Here is a 26,200-nt window from a genome sequence, read left to right as displayed (position 1 = left end):
CCAAACACTAAGATTTAGTGGAACTTGCATTTATTTAATAGTTGAATTTATTTAGAAATTTTCCACCACTTCCTATTGACTAATACAATCAACTAAAATTTGATGCCACAGAAATATATTACATAGAACTAGATTTTCAAAAAAGTAGTTGGATATGGTTCACATAGTCAAAACACTGGAAGCTGTAATTAAATCTTTTTGTTGTATCATTGCACTTTAAATCCCCAAATTCTGCTTTGTAAACGGTCTTTCAACATCTGCTAATTATGGACTGTTTGCCAGACACCACGCCAGGCATCGAGGGATAAGGAGGAGATGCTCACATCATGCTATAACTAGACAAGTATTTAGTGATTCTTCCCTTCCATGAATAGCTATAGCTAATAGCAAAGAAAAAATGTAAAGTGTTAGAATTACGGGACAGAAATTTATAGAACATGAGAGTATAGTATATCAGAGAAAATGCCCAAATGTTATATACCACACAGGACAGCTTGGATTGAGGAAGAACTCAGGAAATGGGAGATTACCAAAGATGAAATTATTCACCAGATTTATTTGCAGCTCCACTGAACTTTTATTTTTCTTGAAGTCTTTTTTTTTTTTTAACAAATACTCTCATCACAAAAAAGCCATTGTTTGAATAACTGTGGACTTTTGAGACACAAGGGGATGTCAAAGGTTTTATCCTTCCCTTTTTTATAACACTGTCATTTTCTATTTAGAAGTGACAGTAAGAAAAACATCTAATCCAACTCATGCAGAGGTCAAAAACAGGCAGGCAAGAGAGTACTGAAGCAAGTGCAGTCAGAGAATGTTATTTCATTAAGATGTGAAACTGGTTTGAAAAAAGTTATTATCACAATAGAAAACTAAAACTGGATTGTACAGCTTGTAAAATCAAGTTAAATTAGGTGTGATATTATCAAGAGTCTAAGAATTCATCTGAAGCAATTATTTGATCGACGCAAATATATTCTATACAATTATATTTAAAGTGAATTATGGTCCTAATAAGCTTAAGCATTTAATACTGCAATAAAATGAACAGAAAAACACACATTAATCCACTTTTAATTCTAAGAAAAATGGAATAACGAGAAGTTCAATGAAGACATTCCAGATGAAGTAATTGTACCAAAAAAAGAAAAGAAAATGACTGAAAAATTCAATTTGCCATGGAGAACTTCAGATGTTTTCGTCTTAACATTAAAAATTCTAGCAGTTTGTGTGAAAACACAGACAGTAAACACACTTATATAAAGATAATTAGAACAGATAAATCCAATAAACAACCATGATATAAGCTGCTATGTCATCTCGAATGAATACTAATAGAGATCTCTAAGTACACCTGTGGAATGGAAAAGAAAAATTCTGACTTTATTTTCTATTTTAACCTTTAATAATTTAGACAATGCCCAAACAATATTACAATTTTCGAAGTACTTACCACACCCAAATACCTTAGTTTCAGTGACAGAAAGTAATTCAGTGTTCACACAGGCATAAGTAGTTCAACCCACAATTTATTGAACTACAAATCAGATTCATTAAATGCTATGATAGTTAAATCGAGAATAAATCTCTGAAAAACATCTTGGTGAGTTCTTGGATGTCAAAGTGTATACCACATTATTGGACTGTTTAAATTATTAGAAGAATATGAAGTACCTGTCAAGGTTTCAACAATAAAAATATTTTTTAAAAGACCCTATTTGGTAATAAATTAGATTTATACAATTGATAATTTCAAAATAAATAAAATCTGAGTTGTAAATGCCTCCTACCCTCACCCCACCCCCAGTTATACATACCTTATATCCATTTTCATTTAAACCAGTGTCTCAAATTTTTATGAGCATACATATCCCTTAGGGATCTTGTTAAAATGCAGGAAGTAAGTTGTGGGGCCTGAGAGTTTACATTTCTAACAAGCTACAGATGTAAGATGCTGCAGGACCTTGCACCACCCTTTGAACAGCAAGGTGACCCATTATATATTTAAGATAATTTCTGGCATAATGACTGCACAGTTTTATAGATTCAAGGCTGTACTATTTTGGAATCAAGTATAATAAATAACCAAAAATGATCATGAAAAATAAGTTTTGCAAGAAAAGAATGTTTTAGTTAAATGAAAGCTTAAGATACACCAAGTTGGCAGTGTTTCTATTTGTCTGACAGTGACACCTTTGAAACATTACAATATAAATCAGGATACCAAATTCTAGTAACTTTTAAAAATGAAGTTACTATAGTTTGAGGCTCTCCTTCAGTTAACTCAAGTCCAGAAAATTCAAGCCAGTACACTGCAAAACCACTATTAAAAATCTTTAATGGCAAACTGTCCATTTTAATTACTTGTAAACTTGCTTTAAGCTATCCCATCTCCTCCTCCTCTTTCAACAAACAAATGCTTTTTCTTCTGTCTTGTAGCTAAACAGCGTGTAACACCCAGTGCCCCTCCCTTTAAAAATCGAACAAAATTGTCTCCAACCAAAGGACCCAATGCAAAAAGGTTGGCTTCTTTAATACACTCATAGGTATATGTATCTATTTCCACAGGATTACCCTTACATGTGATTGGCTGGCTTGACTTATGGCCTAGGTAACACCCTTGATCCTTCAGAAAAGACAGATTAGGATGAGAACCTATCAATACTACTGCTGCAGACAGCTTAAATATTTTCTTCAATCCAGAAACGCTTTGGAGAACACATTTCATGTCCGACTTAAAGGAAAGCACATGGTGCTCGGGAAAGCTGGTATAATCAGATAAAAGATTTGAGTCTACAGAATATGACTGAGTACACATCATATGATAGACTTTATGATATTCAGGATACAGCTTTTTGGGAAGCTGTTTGAAAATTAAGCTTGGATCAGTTACTCGTCTGCGAAACACATGAATCACAGGGATATTACTGTTGTAAGCACACAGTATTGCATCAGCGGCAGTAAGCCCAGAACCTACAATTAACACTGGATCCACTTTGCCACGCAACTTTCCTTTGTTTATAGCAGCTCCAAATTCAGGCATTGAATGAAACACAAAAGGAAAATCTTCCCCTTCAATTTCCAGATGGGCAGGAGAATCCAGCGTTCCAGTTGCCAGTGCTACATTCTCAGCAAAGAGGCAGAAGGGAACATGAGAACCATCAGCTATTCGCTGATAACCCCTAATTTCCCAGTTTCTCTTGATAAAGTTTGACTTCTCTATCTGTAAATGCTTTGTTGAAATATCTCTGTCTTGACTATCATCATCATCATCTTGATCTCTGTAGAGTCTTGATACGGAAGTTATGTAAGTATTCTCTCTGAAATTCTTCTGAAGACCCATGACTTTTACATAATGTTTATAGTAGCGAGCTATTTCCTCTGGCATAACTCGATCCCCTTTTAGGTTCCTAAAAAAGGAAAAGGAAAAATATCCTATAAGGATACTACTTTCAGTTTCCATGATTATTACTTATCTACCTAGTAAGCTTTTATAGCTTTTTAATTCTGCTGGACTGTCTTAGCTATACATTATCCTAACACTTAAAAAAAAAAACTATTTTTAGTTAAAAATCTTCATGAGTTACTTTTTAGCAAAAAATTGGAAGAAGTCCCATGAGAGCAGAGACTATATTTAATGCACTTCTGTTTCCCCAGTGCCATGCATAGTGTCTGCTCAAATACACTGCTTGATAAACTTTCATTAAATGAAGGTATTAAAATGTGGATATTTGAAAATTGGACTACTTTATCTCACAATTATAATCTATAACTATCAACTGAATTATTTTCATGGCAATCATTGAGATATTACAGGCCTAATATCTATGCTTCTTAAAATTATACATGCCATCTTGACATGAATTTTAGTACACTGCTATTTTCCTAACAGCTGAAAATAATTCAGATCTGTCTTTTGCTAAACAAAGTCATCTTACATCTAGGTTAAGTAACAGATGACATTTCACTCTATGTGTTTTCCTACTCACAAGCAGAGCTAAAACATAACTGTTCTTTATGAAAAACTTGCATTAGTCTTTATGTCATTTTCCAAAGTTCAAAGCAACAAGCAAAATCCCCTGCCCCAATCAGAGATAAGCAGCAAATTATTTGACATAATTCATGATGTGGATGCTCTTCAATTTACAGTAGGGTTTGTCCTGATAGACCAATTGTAAGTTGAAAATATTTTAAGTCAAAAATGCATTTAATAACAACTAGCTTACTGAACATCAAAGCTTAGCCTAGCTTGCCTTAAATGTGCTCAGAGCACTTACACTAGCCTACAGTTGGGCAAAATCATCTAACAAAATGCCTATTTTATAATAAAGTGTTGAATATCTCATGTGACTTATTGAATTCTATACTGAAAGTGAAAAACAGAACAGTTGCATTGGTACCCAAAGTATAGTTTGTATGAAATGCACATCACTTTGGTACCACCTTAAAACCTAAAAACCTTAAGTGAAACCATGATTAATCAGGGACTGTTTGTAACTTGTAATGGGAAGTTCACAAAAATTTTTCTTTTGAAGTTTAATAATTATTATTAAGATTTAGAATTAACTTTAGATTTTTACTTCTTCAGTCATGTGTCACATAATTCAATCAACAAAGGACAGCATATACAACAATGGTCCCATAAAGGATTATAAAGGAGCTGAAAAATTCCTACAGCTTAGTGACATCATAGCCATCTTAAAGTTGTGGTAAAATTACTTTTTTAAAAAGAAATTTAGTGTACCCTAAGTGTGCAGTGTTTATAAAGTGTACCTTAGTGTACAGTAATGTGCTAGGCCTTCACATTCACTCACCACTCACTGACTCATCCAAAGCAGCTTCCAGCCCTCCAAGCTCCATTCATGGTAAGTGCCCTTATACAGGTATACCATTTTTGGTATGGTACCTCCCACAGGTATACCATTTTAAATCTTTTATATCGTATTTTTACTGTACTTTTTGTATATTTAGATACAAAAATACTTACAATTGTGTTACAACTGCCTATAGTATTCAGTACAGCAACATGCTGTACTGGGTTGTAGCCTAGGAGCAACAGGCTGTACCCTATAGCCTAAGGGTATAGTAGGCTATACCACGGAGGTTTGTGTAAGTACACTTTATGATGTTTGCCCAACGAAATCACCTAACGACACAATTCTCAGAACATATCACCATCATTAAGCAATACATGGCTGTATTATCATCTCCATTTTACAGAATGGAAAATTGACAACTAGTTTATTTGTTCAGGATCACAACACTAGAAGTCATAAGAGTCAGAACTCAAACTCCACCAATCTCTAGAGACCTAAGAGTCTTCTCTTTATACAAAGGCAGCAACTAAACCTAAATTTATCACAAAATTCATTTGCACATATTACTTCAACACAATATGGATAATTTAGAAAAGTAAATGCTTCTGGTACATAAATCATAAAGCTTTCTCTTTCTTACCCTTTTACAAAGTGAAGAATGTGTTAAGCAATTTCACTTGCCAAGTTACGAAGATCAAGAACTGTACAACTTGCCTAATTTTACTTCAAGTTTCAAACCCATATATGATTCTTTTTAAAAATCTAAAATGAATTTTTGGAAAGGTTTAATCTCAATTACCCATGATGATGTAAATTTGCTCTCCCTGAATTTCCTCATATTAAGGAAAATTTCTATGAATTAACATGGTTGTTATGTAGCAGGAAGTGAAGTACTCAAATGTTACATCCCTGTTCTAACAAAGGTTACGTAACTTCTTGCTTATTTTGTGAGTAGTCAAATTAGAGTAGATTCTCTGTATTAGTAATTCTTATCTAATATTTACTATCCTTGAAAATGATTGACAGGATTTTCATATTTCTCTTTTTAAATTTTGGGATTTCCCCTTAAAATAAATAAATTTATAGTTTTCCAAGGTGAGATTTCTTCCGTCCTTTTTTTTTTGAGACAGAGTCTTGCTCTGTTGCCCAGGCTGGAGTCCAGTGGCGCGATTTCGGCTCACTGCAACCTCTGCCTCCCGGGTTCAAGCAATTCTCCTGCCTTAGCCTCCCGAGTAGCTGGGATTACAGGCATGCGCCACCATGCCTGGCTAATTTTGTGTTTTTAGTAAACAGGGTTTCACCATGTTGGTCAAGCTGGCCTCAAACGCCTGACCTCAGGTGATCCTCCCACCTCAGCTTCCCAAAATGCTGGGATTACAGGCGTGAGCCACTGCACCAGGCCCTCAGTTCTACTCTTATTTTTTTTTTATTAAATATGTTCCTTCATACCCAATTAGCCAACCATAAGCCAGATTCTAGCTTATCCATCATTTTAAATTATCAATCATAAAATATACAATCTTTATACTGAAAGTCAAACACTTTAGGTATGCAGAGTTTAGGTATTCATATAAGAGATATGCATAGATAAAGTTATATATCAATGCATAAAAATAAAGTATGAAAAATAATATATGGATGGATGAGAAAGTAACTAAACAGAGTGATGTAACAAGACAGTAGATAAACCCATGATTAACAAAAGTCACAGGAAACCAATCTGCAATAATCCCTTAGCTCTGTGCTTCGTTTTATAACATCTCTAAATGAAAACTAGCATATTATAATCACTGCTTCAAGGACACATTTTTATTTGAAAGACATGTACATTTATATTCTTCAGCCATGACAAAATCACAAATATTTTGAAATTTTTCCACATTCTCTTTTTCAACGTACATCAAAGAATTTTAATACAGTTCAATCTTTACCTTCGTTTACTTGATACCCAGTCCTTAAATTTAAGTCCAGGTAGTTCCATCCAACTTCCAAAGCTGATTGTCAACATGGAGCCTTCCATATTCTATTAGAGTTTAAAAAAAAAAAGTACAGTCAAAAAACAAGAAGTAACATGGTTTTTTTTGGTCTGTTTTTTAACCATATCCATCTCATTTACAATAATTATGACTCTGGACAAGGTGCGCTCCTGCAGTCCTAAATGGTTGGATAACTTACCTCAAAAACATTACTCCAATAAACTTTCACATACCTTCATCATTTGATATTATCCCGACAACCTTCTTTCATATAGTTATAAATTTATAAAACAAATTTACAATATTATCCAATGCCTACACAATGTTGATAACTTTGGTCTATGATCAACATAATTCAGATGTACAATATTATGTCAGGGAAACAAAAATTCAGTATATTCACTTTTTGAACAAAAGGAAAAATGTTCATTAAGTTCCAAAATTTTAGATGGCTTTCCATTTTAATATTATTAACTTTCTTTTAATTAGCAACAAAGAAGCTTTTCCCCCCTCCATCAATTATAATTCTAAAATCTAGGCTGATGTGGATACAGCAGCATCTCTTCTTAAGGATACAGAAATAGGCAGTGGATGCCTGAGAAACAAACGAGCTGAGGCTACTGCTTGCCATCAAGCTCCCTTGACCTACTTATTTCTGCTTTGTTCAATACAAAGCAAGAAAAGCCCAAAGGCCAAGTACCTGTTATACCTATGACCTCTATGATCTCTTTCAATCAACTCTTTTAGGCAGTGGCTCCTTTTCTCATAATTTCTTGCCCTGCTTCTATAACACCCAGTTTGAAAATGGGGCATATTATTATTATTATAACTGACTTTCACAGAGTACTTACTATGTGCTAGGCCCTGTGAAACCTCATTTGTGACTATATACAAATCACCCAAGAAAGAGAATGTAGCAAGCTGCCACCTGCTTTGAGGGAGGCTAGCCCTGATACCAGGTTCAGAACCTGGAATCATCATAAAAGGAGCTGTTAAGAATGTATTATCTATCAGAGATTATTTGGAACCTGAGAGTTTCACCTGTAACTCTAAAACCTTAAGACACTACTATTTCACTTTCTGACAACAATTTTTTAACATTATTCCCACTGCACCAGTTCTTCCAGTTGGTTGAGAGCCCTAATGCCTTGATCTCTTCATTTTTCTCCTATCTTTCTTTTTTCCCCATGTAACCTATATGCCATGAATACAAGCTGCCGTGGAGACTGTAGTATTAAAGGATGCAAACTAAATAGAAGTATGCAGGAGCATATAGAAAGTATCTGGTTCTTCAAGGACACAAATGGGCTGAGGAGTGTACCATTAGAAAGGGAAAATATTCCAAGCCAAATAAAAATCCATGTGGCAGCTTAATAAAGAGAGCAAATATGAGTGTCCTTCAAGGAGTCAAAAGAAATTCAGCCTTGTGCCTGAAAGGATTAACTCAGCAGGCCTGCGTTGTTCCAACCTTTTACGTTACCAACAAAAGCCTGTCTTCAGAACCGGGCTTGGCTGCCACCTTCTTAGAAATAACTTCTGAGCCCCTGAATACTCTACCTGATGAGCATGAGTTTTGCATGCCTAAGGCCTTGGCAATGCTATACCAGTGTAACCATGAGAGTTTATCCTAACAATGTGATTTATGTGAATACCAGTTTTTGCTCTGGGAGGCAGAGGTGAGTCACATGGGAGCTGCTGGCCTATATGACTGACCCCACAGAAAACATCCCTCGACACCACGCACCTGTGACTTTACTAGGAGTGGATATCTAGAATCTTACACTTGGTTTCTCCTGGACTTTGCCCTGTGAACCTTTTCCCATTGCTGATTCTAATCTGTATCCTTTCACTATAGTAAAATTTAACCACAAGTACACCATCTTTACTGAGTCCTGTGAATCCTATTGAATCTTCGAGACTGAGAATGAACTTGGACTCCCCAACAAAAGCATGCTAGAGCACAGAATGTCAGAGATAAAAAGAGGAATATGACAAGAAACCTAGTAAGGGCTAGATCGGAGTATGGTGAGATACATTACAAAGTCTACATACTATATGTTAGATGGAGAGCAACTGAAGAGTTTTATGCATTGGTGTAACATCTCAGACATGTAATTTAGAAAGATGAGTCTGGCTTTGGTATGGATAATGGATTGGAGAAGAGACAATGAGTAAGAAAACCATTCAGAAAGGGTTTGCAGTAATTCTGGTGAAAGACAGCGGTGACCAATATTAGCAACAAAATAGAGTAGATGGACCCAAAATATCATAAATGAAAAAGATTTGGTGATTAATTTGAAATGGGAGTTGAAGAAAGAGAAATCAAGGAAGACTCTCAGGTTCCTGGCTTGAGTAACTACATGAGAATGCCATTTAATGACAAGGAAATTGAAGGGACTTGATGATAAAGATAGTTAGTTTTAGGTACGTTGAGTCTGAGGACACCTGCAGAATAATCAAGGGAATGTATTTACTTGGGTATATGAGAAACAGCAATCTGGGCTGGTTTTGATTTTGGGAATTCTGATTTGGGAATCAATTAATATCAATATGCAAGCCATTGAAGTAGGTAAGATAACCCAGGGAGAATGAAGAGTATGAAGAAAAGACCTGGGCTTGGGATAAGGTCTACAGAAGGCAATTTTTAAAGAACAAGAGTCAGCTGGGTGTGGTGGCACACACCTGCAATCCCAGCACTGGGAGGCTAAGCCAGGAGGATCATTTGAGCTCAGGGGTCCGAGGCTGCAGTGAGCTATGACTGTACCATTGCACTCCACCCTGCATGACAGAGTGAGACCCTCTCTCAAAAACAACAACAACAAAAAAGACAAGAATCCACAAAGGTATCAGAAAAGGAGTGACCAAACAGGAAGAAAAACAAGGAGACTGAAGATTCAGAGAACCTAAGAAAGATATGAACACTGTCAAAAGCTGCAGAGATCAGAAAAGATAAATTCTGAGACTCGTCATCAAATTAAGCAAAAAAGAAAGTTACCGACTTTCAGAAAAAACAGTTCCAATGGAAAACCGGTGGCAGAAGGTAGAGTGAGTAAGCTAAGGAGCAGAAAGCAAAGGCAGGGAGAAGTATGTATAGGTAACTCTTTCAGGAAGTTAGCTATAAACCAAAGGATAAAGATCAGCTGGCACCTAAAATTTTTTTAAAGATGGAAATAATTTCAGCATGTTTACATACTGACCAATAGAAGCTGGCAGAGAAAGTGAAGATGTAAAAGAAATGGGGAAAATCAAATAAATAATGTTCTTGGGAAGACAGGGATCCAGAATGTGGCTGGAAGGTGAGCCTTAGTAGTAATATCTCTTCCATTATAATAGGGGATTAAAAAAAAAGAATTTGCATCAATGTGTAAGTTTTCGGTTTGAGTGTGAAATTGTGGAAGTTCAATCCTAATGGATTACATTTTATCTGTAAAATAAGAACCAAGACCACTTCTAAGCATGAAAGAAAAAAAAGAGATAAAGGTTTGAAAATAAGTTAATAAGGAAATATCAAAAGTTATAGTAGTGTTTTGGCCCCAACTGAGAGTGGAGAATATTTTCACAGTTGTATAATTTTTTTTCTGGGGGTCTGACTGCTCAAGTGTAAGAAAAGATAAAGTGGATAGTTAGATGAATTGCCTGTATGACAAACCTATGTGACAGAAGGACAATGGGTTAAGGGAATTAAAGAGAATAGTTAACTCCATGGACTACAGAAGCTGGGCTGGGTAAGTAAGGATATGAAGATCACAGCCTGAAGCACGCTCTGTGTTCAAAGATTATCTATAGTGTGAATTAACTGGGTGATAAGCTTGAAGAACAGGAAACTGTGATCAGAAAGGAAGACATTTGAGAATTTAGGTTTTTACAAGTTGAGTAGTTATGACAGATAAGATCTACAGTGGAGCCACTGGAGTGAGTAGCTAATGAAGAATACAACATCATCAAGAATGAGGAGACCAAGGAACAAAAAGGTTAAGATCTTGGTTCTGTGTCATGTTTGTAGAGGTAAAATTATTCAAGGTGATAACAAAACTTGGGATATAATGGAAGACCCATGAATTAGGTGCCACAGATTCAGTAACTGGAGACAGTCTGGAATGGTAAATAAGCCAGAAATGGAGACAGTCTGGAGACAGTCTGGAATGGTAGAAAAGCTAGAAAATGGCATGATCTGTTCAATGGAACAGGGCTTTTTACACAAGTGCATAGGGGTGTGAAGAGAAGACCAACCTTACTAGCCAAACTGATAGGACATAGGGCTATGGGAGAATGAATAGGCTCCACTTCAGAGGGCTGCAGTGGGAATGGTATCTTTAGGAAATAGTAAGCTTTCAAGAAAGGGAGCAGAAGCAGCATCTGACTGAATGGTTAAAGATGTGGGAAAGCAAACAAGTTGTTTATCACAAAATTGGTTCAAGGGGCCACAGAAAGTTTGGAAGAGAGAAGAGTGATGAGAAACTAGATCACAAGAGAAACAGAGAACTATATGAAGCTAAGTAGGAGAGAGGGGTGATGACTCAAGGAGTTTACGTCTTAAGTCACGACTCAGGTTAATTAGGATGTACATAAACCATAGCAGGGGAGATGGTCGCATAAACAGATAAATAGTACTACAGGCAAGCACAGTAAGATTAAGATATGGAATGCAGGTAGGATCAAGTAATTATGTCTGGGAACATTAGGAACCTTCACAGAGGTGATGACTGGCAACTGGTACACAGCTGAAATATTACTTACAGCCCTATTTTAGTGAATACATGCCTGAAAAAAATCAGCAACTTTTAGGTATATTTTAACCTTTATCACTGGCTCAAAATGTGTTTTCAGTAATCAGGGTTTATCCATACTTTAACTTTTTTATACATAAGTGAAAGAAATGAAACAGATCAATTATCACCTGCACAACTCATCATTCTTCTAAGCGGAAAAATGTAAGTAAAATAAAACCTCAGGAATTCAGAGAAGGCAGTCTAAATGCCCTCCCCACCTCCAAATACATTATGGCTTTTTTAAAAATTAAGAATGCTACTAATTAACAGAGAAAATATAAACACTTAAGTTTTGGGCATGATAGAATTCTTTCTTATCTTGTATTGGTGGTTTCACAGTTACAGGCATTTGTTAAATTATACACTCTAAATGGATGCAGCTTATTGTAAATAAAGCTTAAAGTTGATATGAAAAAGTAAAAATCATAAAACTTAAGCTAAAAGCAACAAATAATTTGGTAGTTGCTACTCATTATTAAAAAGAGAATAAAGATTTTAAAAGAAACCCATGATGTATTTAATCTAGGAATGTCCCGATACCCTGAAACAGTCATTTTATAAACGTAAACAACTTTTCAGATGTGCAAAACTGCACTAATACACGCCAACCGAAGTTTGTACTAAAAATTTGGTATGTAATATGTTAAAGTTCCCATGAAGTCTGTAATTCATAACACAGCAAACTAAATTACTTAACATCAACTTGTATAACAAATGAACACTCACTACACACTAGACACAGTGTTAACTGCTAAGAACACAGGAAGGATGAACAATTATTACTTACTGGCCCCCTAATGAAATGCACTGAGTGAATCCTTAATTCACTGGTTCTCTGGTTTAACCTCTGCTATGAACCGAATTGTATCTACCCTCAAAATTCTTACGTTGAGGTCCTGACCCCCAATGTGATGCTTTTGGAGATGGGGCCTTTGGGAGGTAAGTAGGGCTAGATGAGGTCATGAGGGTAGGTCCCTCAGAATGGGATTACTGGCTTCATAAGAAGAGACTATTTCTCTCTCTCTGCTATGTGAGGACACATTGAGAAGGCAGCTATCTGAAAGCTAGGAAGAGGGCCTTTACCAGGAACTGAACTGGCTGGAACCTTCATCTTGGGACTTCCAGCCTCCAGAACTGTGAGAAATAAATATGTTGTTTAAGACATCAATTCTACGGCATTTTGTTATCGCAGACAAGCAGACTAACACAACCTCTTTTACATTTTTCATTTAAGATTCTGAAAATGTAAGAAAATAATGGATACTGCTTTGAAATACTATGTGAGATTCTGTAAAGTCTAAAATGAATAAGTGAGTTTTAAATTTTTATTATACAAAACATTCTTGAAATGTTTTCTACATAATTCTTGTAAGATAGTATAGAGACATGCTTATTCTAAGACTGTACCAGTAATAAAATTTGGCTTGATTTACTGCTACTTGTAATAAACCCATATTTAACTAACTGAACAGCATTAAAGTTCTTCTCAAATAAAAATGTGATAAACATCACATATAACATTATCATAATGCTTAAGAATAAAGTTGGTCTTATCAAGACAAATAATTCACATACACTAAAATGCTAAGAAAAATATACTCACATGCCAAGCCCCACCAGGTGGACCTTTACCAAGAACTACGTGAGGGATATAATGATGTTGCTCTAATTTCCAATGCAAAACGGATGGATAATCATACCCAAAGTCAGCATCTGGATGAAGAAGTGTATCGAAAAGTACTGCAACTGGATTGGATGATCGGCCCTCAAGGCCCTCAGACAAGTATTCTAAGTCCTGAATGAACAAAAGGGAGACAGAGTTTGAAAAAAGCCAGCATTTCCCAGATAGTATATTCTAATGCTTACCATGATGCTCCAATGATAAAAAGCAGTACCCCCAACTTGACCACAGAGCACCTACTAAATCTCCATTAGAAAATAATTCAGAAAACTCTGCTCTAATAAATTCAAGAAAATAAACAGAAGTAACTCAGAATACATTTACGAATCTAAAATAAAAATGATATAAGGTGTTATTTAGAATAAGGGGTTTCAACTAAGAAAGTTCATATAAATAAAAACTAATCTTGTTTCAGCATAAAAAAATTTTTTAAATTGACATGTAAGAAATAATACCTGATCAACAATGGAAAGATGTCTTGCTTCTTCTAATTTACTATTTAAGATTGTATTTGGGTGTATTGCTTCTGATGATAAATACGGTCTGTAGCCTGATAACATATAAGAAAGGCATATTCCTGAGGGTCCATTTCCTATTAAAAATAAAAGGTGGAAAGGGGTAGGTCATGCATCTTAATACTCTTGTTCCTTGGCTTTTGTCCTACTTTGAAGATGGCTCTTTTCTCTGACCAGTTCTTCCTTTTCTAATCTCTTAAAACCAGATGTTTCATGAGATTTTAACCTCTGCCTTCTCTCCTATTTTCTTTTGAGAATCTCATCTACTCAAGGCTTCAACTCTCTAGGCTACTGACATCCAAAATTAGTTCTCTAAATTGACCTATTTCCCAAGGATATATCCCACATTTCCATTCCACTTCTTGATTCTACCTGATAGAATGGCCCACTAATAACTTAAATGTAATGTGCTCAAAAGCAAGCTCATGAGTCCCTTCATTGAGGTGCCCTCTCCTTCAAACCCTATCCTATCTCAAAGTATGGTACTAGCAAACTTCTAAGTTAATCAGTTTCTGGTTCTAAACCTAGTTTGCCCCCTATATCTTGTCAGTTGTCTTTGCTATTCTCATTCCTGTACTTCACCTAAAAGACAAGTCTCCTACTGTTTCTCTGCCCTGAGATTCACCCACTCCCAATCATTTCACATACTACATTCACATAAGTTTTGGTAACATAATCCTCATCATGTTAGCCTTCTGTTCTAAAGGTCTTCATTGTTTGTTTCTGACTATCCAGTGTTCTCCATTTGAAACAACTTTTGCAAAGATTATGACAGTGAGAGAAATCTAACATGGCTGACTCCATCTTGCTTCTAGCTTCAAAGGCCGGCTGTCTTCCCTCACTCCTGGGTATAGGCAAAGCTAATCATGGAAGGAATTTATAGTTTAACTTTAAAGCAAGGATGGTAACAGTCCTTCCCAAAATTAAACCACCTTTCTAAAACTAATGAAAGGCCACAAGGTTAGGATTATGAGAGGTGCCGGAATTCTGCTAAGATGTAGGCAGAGTTTCTATAATCCTTTACTGCTGAAGAGTCATGCAGCCAGAGGTCACATGATGTGTGACTTCCCTAATTGCTCTTACAGATAACATCGCTACTGTAGATCCTGAGGTTGGCCTTTTGAAATGTCTTTTCAGACTTTTGCGTTTCTGATGACTGTCTGACTCTATTGGTCCCAAGATTCAAGACTCAGACCCAAGACTCAACTGAACCAGTCCTGTGGCCCCCCAACCCAGAGCTGGACTCAGTGCTAGAGAACCATTTTTGACACCCCTGGCATGGCATCCCCAACCAATCAGCAGCACCCTAGTCCCTAGTCCCCTGTTCACCCAACTATCCTTGAAAAACCCTAACCTCCAAGCCATCAGGAGGGATCAGGAGTTTTGTTTTTTTCGTTGTTTTTTTTTTTTTTTTTGAGACAGAGTCTCGCTGTGTCACCAGGCTGGAGTGCAGTGGCATGATCTCGGCTCACTGCAACCTCTGCCTCCTGGGTTCAAGCGATTCTCCTGCCTCAGCCTCCCAAGTAGCTAGGACTAGAGGTGCGCGACACCACACCCAGCTAATTTTTGTATTTTTAGTAGAGACGGGGTTTCAGCGTGTTGGCCAGGACAGTCTTGATCTCTTGACCTCGTGATCCACCCACCACAGCCTCCCCAAGTGCTGGGATTACAAGTATGAGCCATCACGCCCGACCAATCAGGAGTTTTATCAGGAGACTAATTTGAACAACTGCAGTTCTCTCACATGCGCTGGCCTTGTGTCAACTTCTTTACTGCAACGCCATGGTCTCAGTGAAATGGTTTTGTCTGTGCAGCAGGCAAGAAACTGCCAGGTGATTATACATCTCAACCATCTTTCCAGTCCTAAATCCTGATATTGCTCTCCTATATGTTTATGTGCTTTAACTAAAACCAAACTGGATTTCCTGAACTACTTCCATTTATGAATTAATAATTCCTTTATTCTGGATTACCACTTATTATCTCTGCCTTTCAAAAATTTAATCCAACCTAGAGAATTGCTAGCTGCAAAGAAAAAATCCTGTTCCTTACCTAATATGTTACCCCAAATAAAAGGTACTCAAAGATATGAGAAAAGTAAAACCATAAGAATACTAGAAACAGAGAAAGCGGAGAAAGATTTCAACTTATAATTCTAGAATAGGAAGCCTTAAAGACTGAAAGAAAAATAAAAAATATTTAGAACTAATCTTATATCTTTTTTTTTTTTTTTTGAGACGGAGTCTTGCTCTGTCGCCCAAGCTGGAGTACAGTGGTGCGATCTCGGCTCATTGCAACCTCTGCCTCACAGGTTCACACCATTCTCCTGCCTCAGCCTCCCGAGAAGCTGGGACTGACTACAGGCGCTCGCCACCATGCCTGGCTAATTTTTTGTATTTTTAGTAGAGACAAGGTTTCACCCTGTTAGCCAGGATGGTCTCGATCTCCTGACCTTGTTATCTGCCCGCCTCAGCCTCCCAAAGTGCTGGGATTACAGGTGTGAGCTACCAGGCCTGGCCCTCTTTTCCTTTTTTTTTTTTTTTTTTTTTTTTGAGACAGAGTTTCACTTGTCGCCCAAGCTGGAGTACAATGGCGCAATGGCGGCTCACTGCAACCTCCACCTCCTGGGTTCAGGTGATCCTCCTGCCTCAGCCTCCCAAGTAGCTAGGATTACAGTCGCCCGCCACCATGCCCGGCTAATTTTTGTATTTTTAATAGAGACGGGGTTTCACCATGTTGGCCAGGCTGGTCTCGAACTCCTGTGCTCAGATGATCCGGCCCACCTCAGCCTCCCAAAGTTCTGGGATAACAGGCGTGATCCACCGTGCCCAGAGATGTCCCAGTCCTATCCCCTAGAACCTGCAAATGTTCCTACAGAGCAAAAGGACTTTGTAGATATGATTAAGGATCCTGAGATGGAGAGTAGTCTAGATTACCCAGGTAGACCCAATCTAATCACTAGAGTCCTTAAAAATAGAGAACTTTTCCCAGTTGTGGTGAAAGGGAGACATGACAATGAAAGAAGGTTAAGAAAGGACATTGCTGATTTTGAAGCTACAGAAGGGAGCCAGGAAAAGGAAACATTCTTCCCTAGAGCCTCCAGAAAGCAACACAGCCCTGCCAACACCTTGATTTTGGCCCAGGAAGACCCATGTTGAATTTCTGACCCACAGAACAGTAGAATAATACATTCACGTTGTTTAAAGCCACTAGTTTTGTGGTAATTTGTTACAGCGGCAACAGAAAACATATATTTAAGAAATTAGCTCTTTATGCTCAGGCTGGTGGTGCCATTGTCAACAGTAATGACACTATATAAATATACATGAGGCTAAGCTACTCACAGCTAGCTGAGGCAAAACAGGGATAGGCTGCTTTGTGGGAAGTGGAGTGGGCAGGTGCAAATGAAGGTTAAGTTTTTCTTTTCTGACCTTCCCACAGCCTAGCCACACAAGAAGACAGGATTCCTCCATTCATTCAGGATAGAAAACCAAGGTTAGAGGTAAGGGGGAAAATGAAACATGACGTATGGTCCCTGATATCTCTTGGTTGAGAACTATTACAAAAACTGTCACCTCTATCATATCCTGTAGAGGAGAATCTAGTATACAACCTAGTATAGAACAATCTTGCTCTCCTCTTTTCCTCCCACAAGCCAGAGGACATGAATTTTCTCCCCTTCCTACTAACTTTGAAATAAGCTGTCAAAGAAACACAGGAAGTCATATGCTACCAAGGCACCTATATTCCTTAACTCTCTCCTCTGGCTTAGTTAGCTTCACACTATATTCCTTGTCTGAATTCCTCGACTTTGTATATTAGATGAAAAATATACATAACAGGTAATTAAATGCATGCAATAAAACTAAATTATAAAAGCTTATAAATCTGAATTATGTTTTATTAATAGTTTAATTTTTAATATCTTAAATGCCTATCTGTTGAGGTGATACAAAGGATATAAAATAGTAGTGTTGTGGTTAAGGTAACTGTAAACATTACCTTAGAGTACTATAATGTCATTGCTAATACAGCACCGGTTACTAACTTGCACGTTACTCAACATCTGTGTCAGTTTCTCTGTCTGTATCCGCCCTACCAACATCAGAAGTCTGCAGAGTTGTAAGGTATTATCCAATAATATACATAGAATACTCTTCAGAGCTCTAATAATATTATCACATTACCATGACACTGTCATATAATTAACACAAATGTAGGAGATATTTTAAAATAATGTAGTAATATCAGTTCTTCACTAAAAAGATACTGCATTTTAACACAGATGCTAAAATCAGATAAACCAATTACTCTCCAAAGATTTGGTTATTAGTTTTTTAGCATATCAAACCACCTAAGAATACTTTTCAATAAAATCTTAAGAACTTGTACTAACTGTAGATTTATAAAAGTATTAAGGGTCATTAACTATAATTTTAAAAGATAAAATACAATAACTTACCTATTATTACCACAGGAAAAGTCACTGACGAATCTTCCAGTAAAGAAGTTTCTTCAACTAATGGCATCGCTTTAACTTTTCGCCCCAAGTTGTCACCAAAGTATTGCACTAAGGAATTAAAAATCTCTCCTTCAGTTTCAGTGTCACTATAGTTTCTTTAAAAAAAAAAAGGGGGGAATAAAAAGAGATATAGTCAATATAGCCTTTATAAAAATCAATCTCTACTCTGAGTTTATTTAGACATAAAATATTTTAATCGTTCCATAAAAGAAGCAAAGAAAATCCTTCTGATTAATGCTTTCAAATTAGTAGCTTCGCTACATGTCAACCTATACCAACTTGAAGGCCAAATATCCCCAATATTAATAGTTGCTTTTCTCTCACAAGTATCTTCTAGGCAAGTCTCTAATAAGCAGTTCTCTCATGATCAAAGACAGCATGGTGTTGAGGAGTTTATAATTCTCTGAAACTAGACTAGAAATGGCTAGTGTCTCCTCTACACCTTTCTTTTTAAAAGGTGAGTGCATTAAAATACAATATATAGTCATACACATTTTAAGAAAAAGTTACGGTATTTATATATTATAAATTGTGCATTTTCATATAAGAAATTAGGTTTATACATTTTTATTCAAAAAATATACTACATATACATTTTATATATATATATATATATATATATATTTTTTTTTTTTTTTTTTTTTTTTTTTGGAAACAAGCTCTTGCTCTGTCACCCAGGCTGGAGTACAATGGCACAAGCATGGCTCACTGCAGCCTCCACCTCCCGGGCTCATGTCATCCTCTTGCTTCAGCCTCCAGAGTAGCCGGGGCTACAGGTGTGCCACCACATTTGGCTAATTTAAAAAATATTTTTTGGTAGAGATAGGATCTCGCTATGTTACCCAGACTTCAAAAATATATTAAAATAATTTCTTAATGTTATTTTCCAATTTTTCTTTCTCAATTGGCTCTCTAGAAATTAGTTTTAGCATTCTCACATTTTCATGCAATACATGGAGTGTCTCCTGCACACAGGTAATGTTCTGCATTATACAACAGATTACTTTAGAATAGAATCCCTTAATTAATTTTATCTTCATACAGTCAGTAACAGCCACAATGTCTGGAAGTATTAAATTAAGTATCTACTAGTGGGTAAGTGTGTTTATTACTACTCTCAGATGATAAATAAGCATGGGATAGAACAGTTATTTCACAAGATTGAACTCACTGATCCCAGAGGAGGTTGATAAACAGAAAAAATCAGGCAGAGACAGGCATTTCTACTTCCCTATAACCTTCAGAGTTCCCAGTCTACCCTAGGATAGGGGAGACTTCCTCAGGACATACTGAGAGCTTTCTTGAAGCAAAGAAAGTAACCTGTACCCCAAATATTTGGTTTCCTCTTACATAGCCTCTTTTGACCAAAACAGACACCAATCAGACATGGCTACTAAGGGAAACCCCTCCTCACAGTGCAAGCCTACCCTTGGGAGGAAGTTTTATATGCTCAATCCATCTATTTCTGACTCATTCCAACTACTGCCTCTGATCAGATCCAGATGCATCAGCTGTCTTGCCCGTGCCTGCTTCTACCTCTTGGCAACTGCATTTAACATGTTTTATATTCTGCTCTGTCCCTGGTATTTCTCCAAAGTATGTGCAAAGGTTAGGTTCTCCCGTACCTTTGGAGGCTTCTGATCAAAGTCATTTTGATCAGAAACCTCCAAACCACTGCTCAAAGAAATCAGAGATGACACACACAAACCACTGCTCAATGAAATCAGAGGTGACAGGAATGGGAAAACATTCCATATTCATGTGTAGGAAGAATCAGTATCATTAAAATGGCTATACAAATTCATACAAACTGCCCAAAGCAATTTATAGATACAATGCTATTCCCATTAAACTCCCGATGACATTCTTCAAAGAACTAGAAAAAACTATTTTAAAATTCATATGAAACCAAAAAAGAGCCTAAATAGCCAAGGCAATCCTAAGTGAAAAGAACAAAGCGGGAAGCATCACCTCACCTGACTTCAGACTATTCTATGGGGCTACAGTAACCAAAACAGCATGGTACTGGTACAAAAACAGACACATAGACCAATGGAAGAGAAAACCCACAAATAAGACCACACACCTGCAACTATCTGATCTTTGACAAACCTGACAAAAATAAGCAATGGGGAAAGGATTCCCTATTCAATAAATAGTGCTGGGATAACTAGTTAGCCATATGCAGAAGATCTAAACTGGATACCTTCCTTATACCACATACAAAAAGTAACTCTAGATGGATTAAAGACTCAAATATAAAACCCCAAACTATATAAACCCTGGAAGACAACCTAGGCAATACCATTCAGGACACAGGCACAAGCAGAGTTTCATGAGGAAGACACCAAAGGGAATTGCAACAAAAGCAAAAAAAAAATTGACAAATGGTATCTAATTAAACTAACGAGCTTCTGCACAGCAAAAGAAACTATCAACAGAGTAAACAGACAACAAACAGAATGGGAGAAAATTTTTGCAAACTATGCATCCAACAAAGGTCTAATATCCAGCATCTATGAGGAACTTAAATTTACAAGAAAAAACAAACCCACAGAAAAGTGGGCAAAGGACATGAACAGACACTTCTCAAAAGAAGACATACAGGCAGCCAACAATCATATGAAAAAAAGTTCAACATCACTCATTAGAGAAACGCAAATCAAAACCACAATGAGGCACCATCTAACACCAGTCAAAATGGCTATTAAAAAGTCAAAAAATAACAAATGCTGACAAGGTTATGGAGAAAAGGGAATGCTTATATGTTGGGGGGAGTGTATTAGTTCAGCCATTGTGGAATAGTGTGGTGATTCCTCAGAGACCTAAAGATAGAAATACCATTCGACCCAGCAATCCCATTACTGGGTATATACCCAAAGGAATAAAAATCATTCTATTATACAGACAAATGCATGTGTACATTCACTGCAGCACTATTCACAATGGCAAAGGCATGGAATCAACCTAAACGCCCATCAATGATAGAATGGATAAAGAAAACATGGTACATATGTACCATAGAATACTATACAGCCACAAAAAAGAATGAGATCAGGTCCTTTGCAGGGACATAGATGGAGCTGGAGGCCCTTATCCTCAGCAAACTAACACAGGAACAGAAAACCAAAGACCACATGTTGTCACTTATAAGGGGGAGCTAAATGAGGAGAACACATGGACACACAGAGGGGAACAACACACACTGGGGCCCACCTGAGGATGAAGGGTGGGAGGAGGGAGAGGATCAAGAAAAACAACTAATGCAAGTTTGTTCAACCCACATGCGGCCCAGGATGGCTTTGAATGTGGCTCAACACAAATTCGTAGACTTTCTTAAAACATTATGAGATTTTCTTGCCATTTTTTTAAAGCTCATCAGCTATCATCAATGTGAGTGTATTTTATGTGTGGCCGAAGACAATTCTTCCAATGTGGTCCAGGGAAGCAAAAAGACTGGACACCCCTGAACTAATGGGTACTAGGCTTAATACCTGCGTGATGAAACAAACTCCCATGACACATGTTTACCTATGTAAGAAACCTGAACTTGCATCCCTGTACTTAAAAGAAAAAACAGAATATTAAGTTTTTCAATCCATGAATATAGAATTCCTTTCCATTTATTTAGACCTTTAATTTCTCTCAACATTTTGTAGTTTTCAGTGCACAAGTATTGCATTTATTAAATTTATTCTTATGTATTTCATTTTTTGATGCTATTATATAAATGAAATACCTTTGTTAATTTCATTTTAAATTATTCAGTGTTAATGTACAGAAATACAATTCACTTTTGTATGTTGATTTTGCATCCTGCGACACCGTTGAATTTATATATTAGGTCTAGTAGTTTTTTGCATGTGCAGCCCTCAAGCAATGAAGAACCAAAGTTTAGTTTATCCAAATTCTCTACACATTAGCTTATCTAAATTTACATAGTATAGGTAATCTGCTCTGATTTTTCAGGAGCCACTGGTATAAACTCTGTGATAAACTATTTGTAGTAAACCTGCCTACTATTTGATAGTGGTTTAACACAAAGAAAAACAAGGAAACAAAAAACGGAAAGTGTGATTCACTGGTTTTACATAAAACATTAATGAAACAAGACTTTTAGTAATTATTCTTTCTAAAAAATTCAGAGCTTAAGTTATAAATTTAGTATTGCTGTACATGTTTTATAGTACATGCACAGTATATCACAGGTCTATGAACAGTGTTAATCTCTAGATTTCCAATTTGATATTTGTTCTATTTAAAACAAGAGCTTATTTTGAGTAATAAAAATCTACTTTTTCTTCGAGGCACAAATTAAAATTGGAAAATATGTACAATTACATTTAGCAACTAGTAAAGAACAGCACTTTACATGCAAAAATAGTTACTCTATTGTTAGGAAGCAAGTTAAAAGCCTATTTGACATTTAAGATGCTTTTAGAGGCCTTCCATTTTTTGTTTTTGAAACATTACAGCACAAAGTTTCAGAGAACATTTCAAAGGATAGTGTGGACATAATATCAGGATAACAAAAAGACTTTTTCCATACCATAGCAGTACTTGTTTAAATGATCATTCAAACTAAAATGAAATGCTTTACTAACTGAATTTTTAGTCTTTGGAACCATGAACCTAAAATTTACCAAATTTATACTACCACATGGAAAGAAGGTTCTAAAGCCACAAATGAAGTCAGTCACACTCTTCATCTTCCAGAACACGAAGGAAGAGGTTTTTTCCTTTGGAAAGTTAGTGGACAGTTCTCTGACTACTTATCCATTCAGATGTTAGACAATAGATGTCACAACCTGTTTTATAATCTGTGTTTTTTTGTGTGTTTTTTGTTTTTTTGAGACAGTCTCACTCTGTCGCCCAGCTGGAATGCAGTGGTGCGATCTCAGGTCACTGCAACGTGTCTCCTGGGTTCAAGCTATTCTCCTGCCTCAACCTCCCGAGTAGCTGGGATTACAGGCGCACACCACCCTGCCCGGCTAATTTTTGAGTTTTTAGTAGAGACGGGGTTTCACCATGTTGGCCAGGATGACCTGAACTGACCTGAAACTGCTCGAGAAATAGCATTGGTAAATCAGAAACATATTCCTGAAGGAGCTGGTAAACAACTAAAAAAAAAAAAATACTTTAGACACAACAGAACTGTTTTTGCAATAAAAAGTGTGGTTTATTAATCATAATGTTTATCTTTGGCAGCTAGCTTGTTTTTCTTTCTGTCCCTCAAGACCAAAACATAGCAAATACTTTGTTTTCACTCCCTACTCCAAATTTCTGTGCACGGCAGGAAGCAAATGGTATTCAACACCCAGTATTAGTCAAAAGAATATGAATCCTACACTGTGCATCAAAAGGTGTCAAATAGCTTTCACACAATATTTTCTGAAAGGCATGTTAGATTCTCATGGGCTTTATTTAGTTTAACAAGTTTCACTAGGGGAACCTATTTCCTAAAACTTTCCATAGTGAATCTGATACCTTCAAACCGCTGTCTCAGTAGTCAACAAATTTGCCTAAAAGTTAAAATCAAGCAGTTTATTATATGAAACAATTTTTCCTTAATATCCACAACTTAGAGACTCATTCTAAACTCACTGAGAGGTTAGACAAGCTTGGATTATCGCTGTTACAAAAGAAGTTCCAAACTTTCTCTATGCCTTACATCTCTTTTACTATAGGATGACGCTTCTTAACCTCTTCTCTGAATACTGTTCTTAAATATACACAGGATTTACAAGAAAACTAATTCTATTAAAACAGTCATAAAAAGTAAACGTGATATATATGTGTATGTGCTTCTCTGTTGCATTCAATAAATTCAGTGATGTGTTACTATAATTTTGAATAAGTATAAACAGTATTTCTATATTAACTGCAATGTGATATAAACATATTTTATGATCTCTACTGATGACAGTCACAGATACTACTGTGATTTGTTGCTTATATTTGTAACTGAATATTAGTTTTTAAAATTTAGTGAAATGATATACCTTTCTTTCCATCCAAGTTCATGGGTTACCTAAATTGTATGAAACCCACTATTTAGGAACGCTTCATCAAAATTTCATATTTTACCAGGGAAGAAGTCTTACATAGAATTATTCTGGAACATCAGTATATGTAAAGAAGGTACTAAAGTATTCCCTATGCTTAACCATTCTTCACCCCAGGATTAAAATCAGTTTCTAGTGTCTGGTCTTTCCACCAATGACTGAGGTGTTGACCAAATGTGCTAGATCTAGAAAACATACTTTTATTTTAGAAATGTATTATATTTTATCACCCCTAAAACCTTTCCCCATAAGGTGATTGTAAAACCGCCTCATTCTTTAAATTTCTACAACACAAACGTCTTACCATGGCTAACATCTTAACAAGGCAGAATCTATTTGTGACTAGATGACACTGAAATGTAGTTCCCTACCTTCCTTCCACTCATTACATTATTTAGAAGACTTTTTAAGAAATAATTTTTTTTTAGGGAGGCAGGCACTTCGTAGAACCCTTCACTAAAACTTTGCACTACTGGGAAGTCTCAGCTCGCCGTAACCGACTCAGTCCGGGCCTAGCCGCTCCCGCAGTCCCGTGACCCGCGCGGTCCAGCGCGAGAAAAGGGAACGCGCAGGGCTCCCCGGAGCAAGGACCCCACCACACCGCACCCCACCCCACCCCCACGCCAGGCAGGACGGCCGAGGCGGGAGGACGCTGCGGTCCAGGCACTCGCCCTCCACCCCGGTCCCGGCCCGGGCCAGGCCAAAAAGCTCGAGAGCGCGGCATCCCCGCCTGCTCCCCTCCCATCCCCGGCGAGGAAGTCACCTGAAATGACCGGCCAGGGAGCAGCGGCAGCACCACACGGGCATGGAGCGCTGCGCGAGGGGCGCCCGAGCGCGGCCGCCGTGGCCGCCTCCGCCTCCCCCGGCGAGGCTGCCCGCTCGGGGCGCCCGCTGGCTCGGGGTCGCGGGGTCTGCCGGGCGCCCCTGCCTCGCGCCTCGCCGTTGCCGCGGCTGCCCCGGCTCTGTGGCGCCGGAGTCCGCCTCCAGATAGCGGCTTCCGCTCCTCGCCTGCAGGGAGCCAGGCGCCGGAGGCGGGTGATCTCCGGGCGCTGCGATAGGGGCGGAGCGGGGCGGGGACGCTGCGACGGCGGCTGCAGCGGCGCGCGGGCCCCTCCTCGCAGGTGCGGCTGCGGCGGGCGAAGTCTGCGATTGGTGGAGCCGCGGCCCGGGCGAGGGGCCGGGCCTGATGGAGCCGAGGCTGCGCGGGCAGGGGACCGAGGTCTGCAGGCAAACTGCGCGGCTCGAGCGGCGGCAATCGGGACCTAGACCTCGGTCAGCGCCCCGCCGCCCCTCTGCGTGCGACTTGGTGAGGCCGGTGGGTGCGCGTCGAGAGGGCCGAGGGACGAGCGGAAGAGAAGCTGCTGCGAACTCGGGCCACCCAGATGGCCCGGCGGAGGTCCCTGCGTAAGGCGCGGCCTCGGCCACCTTGCCGAGGACCCGGGGAAGGGTCGAGCTTCCCACGCCTGAGAACCCACCTTTGGGCATTTCCTCGCGCTGCCGGGGTGCAGACGCCGGGAGCTTCCGGGTGCCTCTCCCGCTGACCCCCGCATCACAGTCACCTGGGGGACTCACCAAACCACAGGTGCCCGGGGCCCGCCCACCACGCTTCTTTTATGGAAGTCCCGCTTCCGGGAAGAGGTCATCCTCCCCTCTTCATGTCTCTCAAACACCCACAAGTGTAGGAATTACCAGCACGCCGGGCGAAAATCCAGGTACTCATCAGGCCCGCCCCAGACCACACCGGCCAGTGTGGGGAAGGGCAGGAACCCCTGCTGCTTTTTAAGCCCCTGCGGGCGTTTGTGATGCAGTAGGGAGTTAGAAAAGTACTCAATAGTGAGTGTCGTTATTCGGTTTG

At 38.2% G+C, this 26,200-nt stretch overlaps 1 protein-coding gene across 4 annotated transcripts; it reads right to left on the bottom strand.

The window, feature by feature from the left end:
- Positions 1-1,057: 1,057 nt before the first annotated feature.
- Positions 1,058-26,030, bottom strand: OSGIN2 (oxidative stress induced growth inhibitor family member 2). 4 transcript variants are annotated; one of them, XM_055116711.2, is made up of 7 exons: positions 24,717-24,944; positions 23,336-23,400; positions 18,221-18,375; positions 13,699-13,835; positions 13,166-13,357; positions 6,749-6,840; positions 1,058-3,410 (listed from the first exon to the last, which is right to left on the bottom strand). In XM_055116711.2, exons 1-7 carry the CDS (start codon positions 24,729-24,731, stop codon positions 2,378-2,380), a joined length of 1,689 nt encoding a protein of 562 aa, XP_054972686.1. In that variant the 5' UTR covers positions 24,732-24,944; the 3' UTR covers positions 1,058-2,377. The 4 variants fall into 4 exon arrangements, with proteins under 4 accessions (XP_054972686.1, XP_054972687.1, XP_003821195.1 ...); XM_055116712.1 differs by having other exon boundaries at positions 24,650-24,930; XM_003821147.6 differs by lacking the exons at positions 23,336-23,400; positions 24,717-24,944 and adding an exon at positions 25,821-26,030.
- Positions 26,031-26,200: the final 170 nt, after the last annotated feature.

The sequence above is a fragment of the Pan paniscus genome, chromosome 7 (assembly GCF_029289425.2).
Source record: "Pan paniscus chromosome 7, NHGRI_mPanPan1-v2.0_pri, whole genome shotgun sequence".
NCBI classification, from domain to species: Eukaryota; Metazoa; Chordata; class Mammalia; order Primates; family Hominidae; genus Pan; species Pan paniscus.
This window is presented reverse-complemented; position numbering and strand designations above follow the sequence as displayed.

Coding starts and splice junctions, on each gene's coding strand:
- OSGIN2 (XM_055116711.2), bottom strand. Junction 18,376..23,335: donor TATTTCTCGAGCAGTTTCAG/GTCAGTTCAGGT, acceptor TTTTTTTTAAAG/AAACTATAGTGACACTGAAA. Junction 13,836..18,220: donor TTTTCCTGTGGTAATAATAG/GTAAGTTATTGT, acceptor TATTTTTAATAG/GAAATGGACCCTCAGGAATA.